The 15401-nt window shown below is 52.8% G+C and overlaps 4 protein-coding genes across 4 annotated transcripts; 1 reads left to right on the forward strand and 3 right to left on the reverse strand.

Annotated features, from left to right (window-relative positions):
• Window positions 1-1062: 1062 nt before the first annotated feature.
• A1O1_02473 (uncharacterized protein) lies at window positions 1063-2455 on the forward strand (the record flags this gene model as incomplete). Its single annotated transcript, XM_007723384.1, has 2 exons — window positions 1063-1462; window positions 1533-2455. 2 exons carry the CDS (start codon window positions 1063-1065, stop codon window positions 2453-2455), a joined length of 1323 nt encoding a protein of 440 aa, XP_007721574.1.
• A 292-nt stretch (window positions 2456-2747) lies between these two features.
• Window positions 2748-5686, reverse strand: A1O1_02474 (uncharacterized protein; the record flags this gene model as incomplete). Its single annotated transcript, XM_007723385.1, has 6 exons — window positions 2748-2943; window positions 3017-3502; window positions 3614-5081; window positions 5137-5229; window positions 5293-5464; window positions 5519-5686. The coding sequence occupies 6 exons, from the start codon at window positions 5684-5686 to the stop codon at window positions 2748-2750; spliced, it is 2583 nt and encodes an 860-aa protein (XP_007721575.1).
• Window positions 5687-7770: 2084 nt separating this feature from the next.
• A1O1_02475 (uncharacterized protein) lies at window positions 7771-9099 on the reverse strand (the record flags this gene model as incomplete). The annotated part of the gene is made up of 1 exon (XM_007723386.1): window positions 7771-9099. The coding sequence occupies one exon, from the start codon at window positions 9097-9099 to the stop codon at window positions 7771-7773; it is 1329 nt and encodes a 442-aa protein (XP_007721576.1).
• A 1022-nt stretch (window positions 9100-10121) lies between these two features.
• On the reverse strand, window positions 10122-14840 carry A1O1_02476 (uncharacterized protein; the record flags this gene model as incomplete). Its single annotated transcript, XM_007723387.1, has 1 exon — window positions 10122-14840. The coding sequence occupies one exon, from the start codon at window positions 14838-14840 to the stop codon at window positions 10122-10124; it is 4719 nt and encodes a 1572-aa protein (XP_007721577.1).
• Between the last annotated feature and the right edge of the window lie 561 nt (window positions 14841-15401).

Below are 15401 nucleotides of genomic sequence, written 5' to 3' on the forward strand. Positions count from 1 at the left end.
ACGATCCTCAGCCGTGGATGCGATCATGGCTCGTATTGATGGGGGCCATTGCCCAAGGCAAGAGACGAGCCTCAAAGGCAACATAGATGCTCGGCCTCGGCCCGACGCACTGGACCAATTCTTGCTGTCGTCAAAGCCGGCATTGCCTAAGGGCGACATGTCATTCTCTTCTCGTCCTTCTCATCACTGAGCACCATCATGACTTTCGGCGATACGGCATAGGAGATCGTCAGGAATCTTGAAATATGCGCGACTGCTAAAGACAATGCAGAGCATCTAGGGCTCTGGTGATACTACATGTGCGACTACAGCCGTGCGAAGACGAAGGGGCTCTGTGTGACATTTTCAGCATGGTAGGTGTCGAGGCCAGTCTCTTCTCATTCCCATGGCACTGCATAGTCAACCTCTCAGGCTTCAGCCCGTCCAACCCTTCCGTCAGACTCACACAAAACCACATGCAACTCGCCGTGGGTGACGGCCATACAAACAAAAGCTCCTGTCACGGAAAGACTCCATGTGGGCACGGTACGGTACTGACTGCTATATCAGGAACAGAGACACCCGTCTCCCAGGATCTATCGGGCAGACACAGACACTCGGCTGTCGAGAACCGCCAGGTCAACACCGACACTATCGCAGACATACGCTCAGACTGTCGCCAACCTCGCTCGCAAGACCCATCTCACCTCGCTGTTCCCCGGCCAAAACTTTCAGAGACTAGCTGCTTTTCTCTCACGTCCTTACGGCTCCTTTTTCCCGCCAGCCAGCGGCCCGATTCGTCCAGATCCGGGAGACGAACTGGAAGGCTATCGGGATCCTGTACAAGGACAAGAGCTGGACGACACCTTCGTGGCGGTATATAACTTTTCTACGTCCTCATCTCTGCGGGACGGGAATCGCACTTCGTCGCAGTCCTCCATCTTGTCCCCCTCGCTCTCGATCTCTACGCCGTCCGGTGGCCATGGTGGTAGAATCTCTACGTATCTTATTGACACGCCCGGGCGCCTTGCCTTTGAGCAAACTCGCCCAGCCCTCGGTCCGAATTGTTCGCAATTGCTCTTCATGAGAGGCTATGCGACGCCCGAATGGATGAATCTCTTGGGCTGCACCTTTCGTATCGATCCGGAATACTTCCGTCGACACCTTGGTTTCCTGCAGCTGTACGAGCTTTTCGACATGCCAGGCTTGCCCTCCGCATCCACTAACTTTGTGAGCTTGCCTTTGGTCACGAACGCGACCCGGGGCAGTGGTATTGGGGATGATGGAATGACGGCCGGCGTGGACTTGAGTCGAGCTCGGGAGGATGTGAACATGAAGATAGGCATGCATCTACGCCAGCTGGAGCGGAATAGTGGCATGGGCCAGTCCATCATCCGAAAGATCCACGTCCACAGCACGAAATACTACTCGGTCGAACAGGAGCTTTCGATTTCGATTGAGCCCAAGAGTGGAGGCTGGATAGGTATGTGATTGTCGTCAAAAGCCCATTTGTTGAGCTTAAGTCAAAACTGACAGGAGCCTTTGACATACAGCAATTATCTGGCTGGATTGTGGCATTGATGTGCTCGAGAAGCAACTCCGAGAATGGCTCGCGTTGCCCACAACATCGCAACCACTGCCACACGATCTCTTGCCCGTCTTTCAGTTTCGAGAGAAGAATGCGGCCAAAGTCGACGACTCGGCGCCCGACGGTCGTCGACCAAGCTATCCGCTGCGACGGGACACCAGTGGACATCACGTACGCCGCAGCCCCGGGGGCGCGGTGGCTCAGAGTGCCAATCTCTTGCACAGTCACTATGGCCAGACACTGGACCCGATGATCGTGCAAACCGACGCCTTCTACGCCGTCTCCGAGCTCTTTGCCTTCTCGGCTTATTCCGAGAGCCACTTTCTGAATCTGTTGGGCTTGACCATCGACAGCGAACGGCACCCACCGCTGGATAAGATGTCCGCCTCGCTCGCAAACCTCGAGGCGACGAGAAACATGCTCGAGGAACACATCCGCAAACAAGAAGCCACCATTGCGGCAATTCAATCACGAGGAAGCTCCACCTGGCCGCGAGCCACGAATGCTGACCACATCAAGATCGTGAATGACAAGGTCAAGACACTGCTCCTCGACTGGAATCATCTCCTCACCCGCTCGCAGAATATGCGTGCTCAGTGCATGGATTCCACAAACCTGCTGATGAACCAGGCCATGCTGGCTGAAGCGCAGCGAAGTATTTCTCAGGCCCAAGGTCTCGCAAGGCTGACACTGTTGGCCTTCTTTTTCGTCCCTCTTTCTTTCACCACGTCCTTCTTCGGCATGAACTTTTCCGAAATCATAGACGATCACGGGCCGAAGCTCAGCGTGTATGTGTGGTTCGCGGTGTCTGTGCCCCTGTTTGCCGTGTCCCTCTCCTTTCTTTTTTGGGGACATATCACAACCTACCTGGCCCAAAAGGGAATTTGAGCGTCATAGTCAATCACCGATGGCATCATGGTCGTGTCGTTGGGGTGCGCGCGTCTATACCAGTCCCGCCACTCCTTCTCCGCGTTCAGACGTACGCCTTCGGCCTTGGTAGGTTGGTTGACGAGCTCAAGAATTTGGGACTTTTTGAGCATGGCCCGCGCCCGCTCTGGACCGAAGTACAGCACGTCGCTCCACCCGCCGAGGGCTGTATCCAGGTGTTGTCTGTGGGGGACATGCTTGTCAGTTGACGATCGGTCTTCGTATCCTGCTGGTGGAAACAATGATACGATACTTACGTGGCCAGTTCGAATTCACCACGTTGGGTGTAATGGTCGGCGACCTTGACGTATACCTTCAAGGTGTGGGCGTGCAGCTCGCCCAGTGTGCTCTTGTAGTGGTCGAGCGACCGCTTGTACAACACAAAACTCTCGTCGAGGGCGCCTTGCATCCGACGAATATTGCCGAGGATGTAGAGGGTGTTTCCAGTCCTGGGACACGGATTAGATATCTTCCATATACTAGGAGCCCATGATGTATAGGCCCTGTCACTTGCGAGCTTACCTATTGGCGTTGAAATCCCATTCATATTGATTCATTTCAATCCGCTCGAGACACCGAAGTGCATAACTCTCGGCCTCGGCCAATTCACCGAGCCAGTAGTGGGCGTGCGCGATGTTGATGCGCGGGTTGATTGCGAGCGCCTCGCCCGTACGGTACATTTCCATATGCTGGTAGACAGCGAGGGCTTGAAGCCCGTGGTGGACGGCGTCGCGATAGCGGCCTTGCTCGTTGTAATAGTAGCTCATCTCGTTGTGTGCGATAGCCAAATTGAACACGTCGTCGGGGTGCGCCAGGCGGTAGGCCATGTTCCGCTCCGCGGATAAGGCACGTTTGCCCCAGTCCTTGGTGAAGGAAGTCGAATTCGTGATGCAAAAGTCGATGTCGGCCACGATGCGGCCGAGGACGGTTGACCACGGACTTACGATATGCGAGGCCTTCTCGAACATGGATAGTGCGTCTTCGTAGTTGCCACGCTCGTGTTGGTACCTGATTACAAAGGTTGTCAATATCAGTATTGTTGCGACTTGTCAAGGAATTCGATTGGCGGATATCTGGGTGTATGTGTGTAGAGAGAGAAAGAAAAGAAAGTCGACTCACCAACCCGCTTTGACCAAAAGAGCAACAAACTTTCCTGCATCATCGGCGCTTTCTTTGAACGGGACGGCGCGCTCCAACATCTCAATCAAATGCTCAATGTGAGGCAGTAGAATACCATATGTGGTCCAGAGGGTCGGCTCAAAAGCGAATGACAGCGCCTGCGAAGGCCAGGCACGGATGATCATGTTCATGACCGCGACGAACACGTCACAAAAGCGCTGGGATGGCATGCGCACCCGGATCGAGTCTTGGAGCACCCGATGCACGGTCAGGACTGACTGGCCGTGCAGTCGTTTGACCAGGGAGCCCTTGATGAGGTCGGTGCGGGCGACTTCGAATTTCATCGGGTCACTCAGACTGCCAGGCACCTCATTGTCTTCGGCCAGGAAGATGGATTCAGGGATGCGGTCGGGGTCCAACAAGGCACAGCACTCCAGTAGACGGACGGCCTCTGGTTTGAGGTTGTCAAGCGACCAGACGTCCAAGAGCATCCGTTCGTAGGCGTTGCCAAATCCTCGCTCCTTGGATTGGTGGACATCCTGTTGAAACGCCGGCTTTTCATAGAGACCGAGGAACTCACGGAAAGTCAGATGCTTTCGCTGGATCCGTCCTGCTATCTGCTGCAAGGCCAGCGGAAGACCTCCCATTCTGGTGGCAATCTGCACCGCAACCTCATGGTCACTTGGACTGTCGTACCCGGTGAGCGACTGTAGCAGCTGGGCCGCATGCTCTTGATCGAGGGGTTCAAGGTCAATACCGTTGTTGGAGTAGATGCGAGACTTGGTTAAGGGGTCGCGGCTGGTGACAAGGATAGAACCGGTGCCGGTCATGGGCCAGTATTCTGTCAACAGCTCCGGCTCGTCGGCATTGTCAAAAATCAGGAGGTAGTTGGCATATGCATCGGCCGCCAGAGGCACGTCCTCATTGTCCTGGCCCCGAGCATGTTTCAACGGCAGATTGAGCCACTCCAACACCCGATCACGGTTGACCACGGAGTTGTCGACCTGTGTCTTGTCGGCCAGGCCAAGTTCCTTGGCTATGTTGTCGAAGCTCTCTGCCAACTTGGTCAGACTATCTGCGTACACGAAGAAGATGGCGTCAAAGTGTCTTTTGCGCGTCCGTGCAAACTCGAGAGCGATTTGGGTCTTTCCCAGTCCCCCCAGACCGCAGATTGCAAAACTTTTGATCTCTTGTGTTGAATATAGTTCGGCACCTGGTGCCGTTGGCAAGAGAGCCTCGTCAATCATCTCGAGGACGTTGTCCCTCCCGATACACCCACCGGCTCTGCTGTGTTGTTTGACCATATAGCATGGTAGTTTCACCGCCGGAGTCGTTGCCGCTACAGCGCCAGCAGCAGGTACGATTTCATAACCCGCAGCCACATTGCTTGAGCCTATTGTGGCCCCTTCGGGACTCTGGACGCCCGAGTCAGGAGGAAGAGAGTCTTGTTGGCTCGAATGAATATGTTCTAGTTGCAAGTCAGTCAGTAGTTTCGATTGCTTTTCAAATCCAGGGCACGCTACTATCGTCCTTTGCAATGCGTGATGCCGCAGGAGTGTTTAGCCACAACTGATCCAGAGCGGCTGCCACATCGTCAGCCTCAAGTGTCGAGTTCACTGTCCACCATCAGATTAGTAACCTTTCGTTGTGTAGGACTCTCATATTCATGTCATGCTTACCCGTGCCCAAAGCAGATGGTGATGTGGCCTGTTTCACCGTCAATGCCAACCGTGTGATGGCTTCTTCAAGTAGAGTCTGTGGTGAGATTGTGTAGATCTGAAAATGGTCGGCGTCCACTTGTATCAGACGTTCGCCAGGCACGTTTGTCGTGGCGAAGCTTCTGTCCACCAACTAGCAGCAGTCAGTGGTGTATTGTATTCCTGTTCTTTCTGTTTACGAACTTACCACATCTTTCCTATTGCGCATGAAACCAACCTTATATGATGTTGGCCAGCGTTCGTAGGCCGAGATAACAGGATAATCCACAGAAATCTGTTCAAAGTTGGAGGACATGTTCCACATGAAACCCACTTCTTCCCGAACTTTGGCAAGCATGCTTCGCTGGAGATTCATGGTGGCTGAAAGCAGCGAGTCTAGCCTTTCAACTTGACCCTGTTGACCGTATACAGGATGAGGTGTGCCCAAGAACACCAAGCCACGAATGGTTCGACCGAGAGCGCGGAAGGCATGGTTGTAGAACTTCTCGTAGATGACACTCAGAGCCTTATCAACTATTCAGTGTGCTTGTCTCATCATCCGTAGGTACTGGACACGCACTTTCTTCGTTATGCAACCACCAAACCCGCAAGATAGGATGAGCAGAGGCGAGGCTTGCAACTTCGAGAGTCAGCACTCCACACCGACGAGCATCTGGTGGACTGCAATGGATGATGTGGTGACATTATACATACCTGGTACTGCTGCGTGCCCTCGGCAAGGCATTCAAGCATCGTGCCACTGTGCTCGGCCAGCTTGGTCCAGGCAAATTGGTTGCCGATCAGGTAACGGAATTCGAGTATCTGGCATTGTGTGTCGATTTGTCGAAACAGCGAGACAAAGCTGGCGTCTCTGCTGCCGATTGTTGCAAAGCCAGCTCTCGGAGGGATATCAGGCACCACTAGAACACTGCATCTCGAACATGGTCACTGGTCAGCGTGCTGCCATATCTTCGGGGCTGCTGGGCGCTCTGAACTCACTTCAGACGAGCAGGTTGTGTGCGATGAGCAACGGGTGCCAATTCCACCAGACTCGCCGTCTGGACAAGCTGCCATGCCTTGTCCATCTCATCCCTAGGCTGCGTTTACTCTGTAGAGGGCGAGGTCCCCATCCACAAATGCTATGGCAGGATATCTCATCAGTACCGCTCAAGTATTGTCCAAGATCAGGAGAAATGAGGCTCTTCGGATGGGAAAAATGCGTCATCCGATCTTGCTCGCACCTTGCACCTCGCACTTTCTTCATGCAGTGATGCGTGTATGCGTCCTGAGTTGCAGTCAGGATCAAGATGCGTCGCAGGCTGCAGCCAAGTCACAGTGATCCGGCAACTTGAATGGCGCAGGTAGTAACCGTCTTTTGATTCCCCTCTCCAGACGACAGACAGAAACCAGCCCGTTACTGACGACGTACAAGGTAAGATTGGCTGGACAGTGACCAGGTATCAGGCATAGTGTCTGGTCGCTAACACGTTGTCTGCAGTGTACAAGCACCGGTGACATTGACCACCGGCCTGATGGTTGCTTCCCCACGTCCGCCTCACTGCACCTCGAACGCAGACCGGTGAACAGCCAATCCATGATTGACTGGCGTTCACGACTCGGCCACAAGGACTTGAACCGATCGACAATGACAAGGATTCATGATATGGACAAGCAATGTGGCAAACAAGCGTTGGGCACCAAAGACAACATGGTGTGTAGCAGGGGCACCGTGATGATCAAAACCCCTCTAGCATCTGCAACTAACACAGTCAGCGGTTCACATCGTCCCGTCTGTACAACGCATACAGATTGGTGCCGGGGTGCTGCATTCACGGCATGTGCAATTGCAACAACTGGTGTTGGGTTGACGGAGGGTGCCTATTAAAGACGAAGGCAGGTCACATTGCAGCAGTCCAACTCCCTATACTTCAGATTCAGGTCACCAACAATTTCCCTTACAAGACTTTGAACTGATCCTAAGAGCAAAGGTTGTTGTTATACAATCAGAGACAAGTACGTCGAACATAGCGTGATATACTGTCGGGGAAGGGATCTCCAATATTTCAGGATCACACTGACTCGGTACATCCACAGCATCTCATCTCGCATCGATCATACCTACCACGATGTTGCCAATTGTGCCTGTCAGATCCAGCGGTGGACGAAAGTCTGGTGGTTGATCTGTGATCCGGAACATCACCCTACATCAAGTACGAGAGACAACATGAAGGGACGAGATGTGAACGATGATTTGGGATTGCTTGAATCCGTTAGTGTCTTATAGTCAATTTGTGGAGAAGTGAGATAAAGCCCCTGGTACTTTGTAGAAAAGACAAGTAGGGCAAGGCTTCTACAAGGCAGACAGAGACCAATCTACATATGCCAACCTAAACACCAAGCCTCTTTCTTGTATGTCGTAACACTGCCGGCACCGCCCACCTGGTCACGCAATATTTACATTCAGAAATGCTGAAGATAGGCCTTCCGTCTCTCCTCATCACTCATCCGGCAAAGGGCATCCTCGTCCAACTCCTTTATTGCAAGCCAAAGGCCCTTCATGTCGTGACCCAGAAGCTTTTCGGTGTAGTCTGATTTCCTGACAAGCTCGAGCGAATTGCGGAAAGTGGACGGGAGCCGTTCTCGGATGCCGTGAGCCTCCAGGACCTCGGATGACACCTGGGTCGAGGGAGACCTCAGGTCTCTGATAGAGAGGATCTGCTTCGCCAACACCCCGTCGAGGCCAACGCTAAGGAGGATGGTTCCCAGGAGGAAGAAATTGGCTGTGGCATCGCTCAGACGCAACTCCCAGTGCCCATCCTTGATCCTGCGGATGGCAACATCACGATTCTCGGTGCCCCAACAGATCCAAGTGCCGTAGCGATCAACGCTCGTCCGGTGATAACTGTCATGCGTTGGCATAGCAAATGGTGCGATCACGGACAGTTGGTTGAGAACGCCGGCGAGAAAATGGTCCTGTTCTGTGGTGGCGATGCCGGAGAGCGAAAAGTGCAAGCCAACAGTGCTCGTCGTCTCATGTGGCGGCGGAAGTGGCTTGATAGCCACAGTGGCTCGATAGCCATAACGAAGGGCGATCACCCGCAGACATTCTTGGGTGTAGTATAGGTTGTCAACAGCCTGCATGGGCGGGAACGGAAATGTCGAGAGCTCGAGCTGCTGAGGCTCCTCGCAGTGGAAATGGGTGACGCCGATGTCTGACTTTTGCAGCACGCGGACGATGTCCGCCAGCATCTCCAGTTTTCGGTCTCGAAGCCCGGTCATTGTGCACCATCCGACCACATTGTCGGGCGACTGGAGAGCCTGTAACGACAGGTCCAACACAATGAACTCGGTTTCACAACCGAACAGAACATCTGCCCCGGGAAGCTCCGATTCAACTCTCTCGATCACACGGGCCAAGGCATAGCGAGGACATTGGAAGAATGGATCTGCTTCCTCGGCACAGTATGCGAAACACATTACCCACGCATGTCCGGGCGAAAAGTGACATGTCCGCACCGAATACCAATCTGGAACCATGTGACAGACCTGCTGCTTGGTGCAAAAGCCTTGGGCGCTCGTGTGGGTGATGTTCTTCCTCATCACAGCCGGTCCCACTCCATATCGGCGGTTGGCGCTGTAAATTTGACGACAATACGACCTGGTCAGAATGCGTTGACGCAAGATTCCTGAGAAGTCGACCCAGACATGTCGGAAGAACTCCAGGTCCGGGTGAGCGCGATCAAACTCCTCGAAGAGCTCCACCGCCGTGGCTCGCTCAAAGTAGCTCATTGATCTTAGTTGGCTGCTTGAGGCCCGTTCGTCTGTCCTCACCCCCCAAGTTCTAGATCCCACTTGATATGATGTTGGCGGTTTCTGCTAGAACCGTCCGCTCCTGACCCTGTGCTAGCATATGGGACGTGGTCAAGAGGCGGTCCTGTTGCAGATGAGGTAATCAGAAGTTGGACGAGACAATCGCCTAGCAGGCGAGCAACACATGACTCCAGCATAAGCCAAAGAGTCCTTGATCGGCTTGAATGGGGTCACCTACTTACCTTTTGGGGGCGCGGAAGACAGGTTCTGAGCCTCTTCGTGGGAAGGGCGGGTTTGGAAAATGCCTGGCTCACGTAGAAATGCAGGGTACCTAGGAGGGTCACGAGTTCGTTGAGTAAGTAGAAGTAGAGTGCCCGTCACTGCACAGCAACTGTCTGGGGTGCTTTGCTGTCTCACAGAGAGGGGGCCAGAGAATGAAGGAGAGAGAGAAGGAGAGAGAGCTCGACGAAAGAGGAGATAGGCGTAACGCCGCTCAGTTACACGGGGGCCAGGGGGAAACGAGGAAGGAACCCTGACAATAGATAAGAGGTTCGGGTAGGTACCTACCTAGAGGTACCGTACGCAAAAGACCTCCAGCGAAGACGTTGTTCAGCCTCATCTGCGGGGCACGGGAGACTCTTGTTCTGCTCTCCAATGAATGGTTGTAGGTATGATGAGGCGAGGCTGAGCATAGGGCGGCATCACCCTCGTCCCGAAACAGGTGCCTTCTCTCCGCCTTAATCTCACCCTCTGGACAATGGTCGCTTCAACATCATTGATTGATCATGTAGAGAGAGCTTTGCTGTTCTCGGGGCCATCGTTACTCATCCTCATTCTGCTGTACTTGGTCAATAAGCACATGCCGGATTGCCACTTTGCGCTGTGCCTTGTTCCCAAACAACACTGCTCTGGGTATCGTTTGTGTCGCCCATTCCATTCAACATCACACCACTGGCCTGTTCCAGGTTCCTGTAAGCAGATGCTTCTCGGCAGTCACTCCATCAAGCAGGCTCTCTGTCACTGTCTCTGTCACTCCCAGTTTCGGGTTCTTTCTTCTGCACACAATCACACCCCCATTCCTTCCGGAACTCATCGACCTTCAATTTCCCCAGAATCTTCAATGCAGACTTACTCGCGCGGACTTTGGCGTATTTGGCTCCCTGCCCCTGACTTACAGCGACCCTACGTCCATGAACAAACCAAGCAACATGGACCATGACACCTGAAACAGCTTCATCACCTGCCCCATCGTCATCCTCTTCTCCGGCCCCTCCTCCTCCATCACCATCGCCATCATCACCATGAGTATTGTGATGTGAGGGCCTAGAGGTGGTAGGCTTGACAGAGCCAACAATAACCACCGGCTCGCTCTTGACACATCGAAACTCCTCTCGCAAAAGCCGGAACAAATGTGTGGTAGGGTGGCGATTAGCAAACGTGTCGTAGGCCTCGATGTCCTCGAAGAACCATTTGACATGATTTTGGAAGAACTTCTCGATCTCACGGAAGTCAAACCCGGAGTCGACCAGCACCGCACCGAGGTAGCTTTCGACCAAATCAGCCAGTGCTTTGGGCGGGTACGTGCCTGAAGTCATGCGTGTCCAGAAATCAGGTTTGACCCCTTCTTCGCTGTACGCTTGCTGCACGTTGGCCGCGTAGGTGCCGATTTCGGCGTACAGGGCTGGGCCCGAGGCGTAGATGAGTTTGTTGAAGCCCAAGGTCACGGCGAGCGCCGCGAGGAACTTGTTCGAGACCATGGCCATCTTGTGTTCCGTCAACCATTGCGGATTGCGCGTCGGGTTGATGGAGAACAACCACCAGATACAGACCCAGTCGAGACAAGCGTCGCCCAAGAACTCCAGGCGTTGCAGATCCGGTACTGGAGAGTTCTGGTCCGAGGAATGGGTGAATGCGGATCGTAACAGGCATGGATTCTTGAATCTATATCCCGTAATATCGAAGATCTTTCGGGCCAAATCGTTTGCAACTGGGTCGTTCAATGCCGTTGACCATTTTGGCGGCCTGTACATTGTTCGAATTTCTTTCCACGAAGTGATAGCGTGGTCGTCGTCATCAACCAATTTCGTGATCGCTTTGATCCCCAGATCGAATCTTTCCTCCGTCTGTAGATGCTGGGTTGTCATGACACAAGCTCCAATCGTCGCTTCACAAACATCCGCTATCGACTTCTTTCCGAGCGCTTGTTTGCGGTGTTTATCCGTCATTTTGATCACTCGACCTTTCTTCAATTCCAGGAACTCGGGATACCACGTATCACGCCAATGGTCTTCAGCCCCTGCGCGGATATAGCGATAGAGTTCGTATTGCGGCGAGGAAGCGACATTGAACAGTCGACTGTTCGAAATCAAGGCCATGCGTTTACAGTGCATTCCTTCTTCGTCGCAGGTTGTTCGGTTGAACACCGTGATGGTTGTCATCATTTTGAGGAGCGAATCGCCGATGAATTCCAGTCGTTCATAGTTCAATGCTGATCTCCCTTCGGCAGGCTCCTCGCCGTTAGTCAAACCCTGATGTAGAGCTTCTTCCTGATCCATGTCGCCTTCAGCACTCTTGTCTTTGGTATAAGCTTCCAGGGCCAGGTGATAAGGTACTTCGCGTAGGTTCAGCTTCTCAAACGCTTCGCCGACGATGAGATAAGATTCAAATCTATGCAGGATGGACGGCCACAGTTGACAGATCTGTGCCATTGAGTAAGAAACTCGGGCGATTTGGAGTGGCTGTGGCGCAATCAGGCACATGGCATATCGCTGATGATCTTTAGGACATCTCTCGAGAAAGTTTCGTCCAGGAATGACCATTTTAGCTTCAAGAACTGGTTGGTTGGGATCGTACTTGCTGTCTAACAAGGCCGGACCTGTGCCCTTCTTGCGCCAGGTACTGTCTGTGAACTCAATGATGTTGTCTTTGTGTTTCTTCTGGACGGCCTGCACCGTGTCGGGCGGGGCGTCCCAGATGGATTTCCCGGAGACGATACCGTGGGTAAAGTAGTGAAATTTCCCACTACCCGGGTCAACCAGAAACGCATTGCACCATTTTTCAGCGTTTGTGAGCTTAGGATCCGAACTGTTGGCTGGCCTCCATTGCTGTCGTTCTGAAGAGCCAGCAACAAGAAGATCAGGCACATTCACCACGTCTTCAAAGGTTCTGCTTCCGACCAAGTCTTTCTTCAAAGGGGGAGCTAGCCAGTAGCTCATGGACTTGGAATCGTGCATGTAAGTCTTGTTGAAAACGTCTTCAAATACTCCACTGAGCGTGTATTTCGTCAGGGCTTCGACCTGGTCAGGATTGACGAATATGGGGCCCTCGATGCGCTTGAACACGACCTCTATTTCAAGATTGTCGTCTACGAATACCGGAAAAGATGGTAGATCTGGCAAGGCAGATCGCGTCAGAAGCAAGAGGCCGTCCGTATGCCAAGATGGTGACTGAGGCTCAAGATGCACATGGGTGACGAACAGTTCTGTTGGCAGCTCAGAGGTTCCAACTCCGCTGGTCACCCAGAAATCTGGTTTGAGTTTCTTTTCGTAATCATCCTTCTTTTCCGACACGGCGGTTCGAGCATTCAGGTTGGCAGGCTTGACTTTGACAAAGATACTGTCCAGGTTCTCATCCAAAAGACGTGCCTGGCGTAGTTTGTAGCAGCAATGCCAGGCTGCGGAGCGTTTTGCCAACACCTTGTTGGTCCGGGCATCACCTCGAGCACCTTTGACTGCTGCGGTGCGTTCATCGTCTGTTACAGGCAGAATGACTTTATACCTAAACATGTTTTCTTCCACATCGATGATCTCTTCGTACACCTCTCCTGACGTTGCCCCAACCTTCTGCAATGACTCTGCATACCGGTTCAGAAGCATAAGTGCGTTGCTGTAGTTGGCAATGACTCCAGACGATGTTTTGAAAATCTGACAGCTCGTGTCTCGAGCCATGATTTGCCTCAAACGTGACCCCTGGCCCAACAATCTGTTTGGAGGAAGTTGTTGACAGAACATTCTGATGTACTCGTCTTGATCACGAGCATAGTCAACAAGTGATTGCTGACTGTGATTGCCCACTTCCATCATGTGTGCATAGATGGAACCTCTCATTCGAGCACGTCCACGACTTTGCATGTACTGGATCGGGGTTTTGTAAAGGTCAAATCTAACCACCAAGTTGCACTGGGGTATGTCGATACCTTCTTCGGCTACACTGGTAGCGAAGATCACGTTGATGACCCCGGTCCGGAAGCTGTCCAGTGCGGCTTCTTGATCTTTCCACGAACTCGACTCGGCACTCTTTTGGCCAACACCAACAAGAACTCCTGGTCGTAGATTGGGCAAGTCCAACATCTCAAAGAGATCGCGAAGGACGAATGCCGTCAATCTCTGCTCGACGAAGACGATTGCTCTGGTGGTGGGGAACTCTGAATATCGTTGCTTGAGCCGGTCGTACAGATATCTTACTTTGGAAGACAATTCCCGCCCATTGTCCAGACACGGAGGCCCAAAGCAGTGCGACTTGACGACCGAAATAGCCTCCCTAACAGAACTCAGCGCCGATTCGCGTCTATGGTTGTCCGTATCTTGGATGTAAGCAGAACTCCGCTCCAGCTTGTTGATGATATTTGCAACCCCATGTTCCGACGTAGGAAGCGCATATCTCCAGACTCTGTCAGCTGCCCAGGCGCCAAGTTGGCTGGAGGCGATGGTGGAGAAGAAGAAATACTGCTCAAAGTCTTCGATGGTGCCACACAATGGGCGGAGTCGAGTATGTAAAGCTGTCTCAAAGTGCCCCAGGAGCGGCGGATACTTCCAGTACTCGTCCGTTGGCTTCGGAGCGAAGTCGAAAACAGATTGATCACGAGTTGTGACGATCTTGCTTTGCAACAGCGCTTCGAGGTCACTGACAACTTGAGTAATATCTCGCCTTGATTCATCTGCGGGGGAAGCGGTCATGCCGAAAATGCGAGGTCGAGTGCCCTTCCATTTGAGATAATAGTCCCGAATGATCCTCGAATACGGATGGTTCTTCTTGCAGTGATGAGCTTCGTCAAAGACGATCAAGGAGATCTGTCCCATGTTCAGGTAACCGTGCATCAGACATCCGTCGAGAACAGGAGCTGTGCAAACGACAACGCTGTTGTCGGTAAATATTTTGTCCCATTCCGCTTTCCTCCAAAGGCCATCGCTTGAATCCCCGTAGAGAGCGATCACATTTTGCGGCAGATTGTTGTTGAGGAATCTCGCTTGTTGATTCGCAAGAGGAACGCTGTTGACAAGGAAGAAGACGATTTTAGCTGGTCTGCCTTGACTTCGGTCGATGAGCTCTTGTTGCAAGAAATGTCGAATCAACAGGGCGGCAATCAATGTCTTTCCGCTGCCAGTGTCCAGTACGGCAATGACGTTCTCTTCCTTTGCCCGCTCAAACAATTCCTGTTGGTATTCGCGCGCCTTGTCGATGATGCTGTCGGAGCCCTGGGATTTAGCTTTCGTGGAAGATGGTGGGTCGTTCTCATGGTCATCGTTGGCCCGGCCGAGAACATAGTCGACTAGAGCAGCCTTGTTGGCTTCTCGATCCGAGTTGACATTGCCGACTGAGATCTGTGAGGCGGAAAGAGATCCGTCATCGGAGTCCGTGAGGTAGTCTTGGTCTTCCTGACCAAAATTGATGAGGTCTGAGCCAGTATGACCACCCAGAGCAGCTTGATCGTGGATGGCCATGTTGACTGGCACAAGGAGCAGAGCAGGAGATGTAGGAACAAGAGGAAGAGGACATGGGCAGCGGCTGCAAAGCAGAGCTTTCAAGGAGGAAACATTGCTGAATTTAGTGGCACCGCTGATGGTGAATCTGGTGAAATGCGGGCTGGAGAAGCGTGAAGGGGAAATGCAGACGCAAATACAAACGCAAACAGGCCATTTCACAGCTTAGAACGAGAAAAAACCATGGCCGTCACCGTTATGCAGGTTTCCTACCTCCTTTGCCGCGACGCTCCATCCTGATTGCCGTGTCTTGACTCCTTCCACCCGTTTGGAGTCAATATCAAAAAGTGAACGCAACACTGCATGAGACAGTTTACTGGTGGCGCCATTTTAGTCCAGCCAGGGACCTTAGGACAGCGTCAGCTCTAAGGATTCCAGTTAAGATAGGCACCAATCTTATCAGCTAGCTACATGCTTATCAGGGTAGCTGCACCGGGTAGGGTGGTACCTAACGTACTAGTACAGTACATAAGGCTAGGGAGGCCCTCAGGCACCTGAGGTCCCTGAAATTTAGGGGCCTCA

Source organism: Capronia coronata (assembly GCF_000585585.1).
Source record: "Capronia coronata CBS 617.96 chromosome Unknown acBCG-supercont1.2, whole genome shotgun sequence".
Taxonomy (NCBI): Eukaryota; Fungi; Ascomycota; class Eurotiomycetes; order Chaetothyriales; family Herpotrichiellaceae; genus Capronia; species Capronia coronata.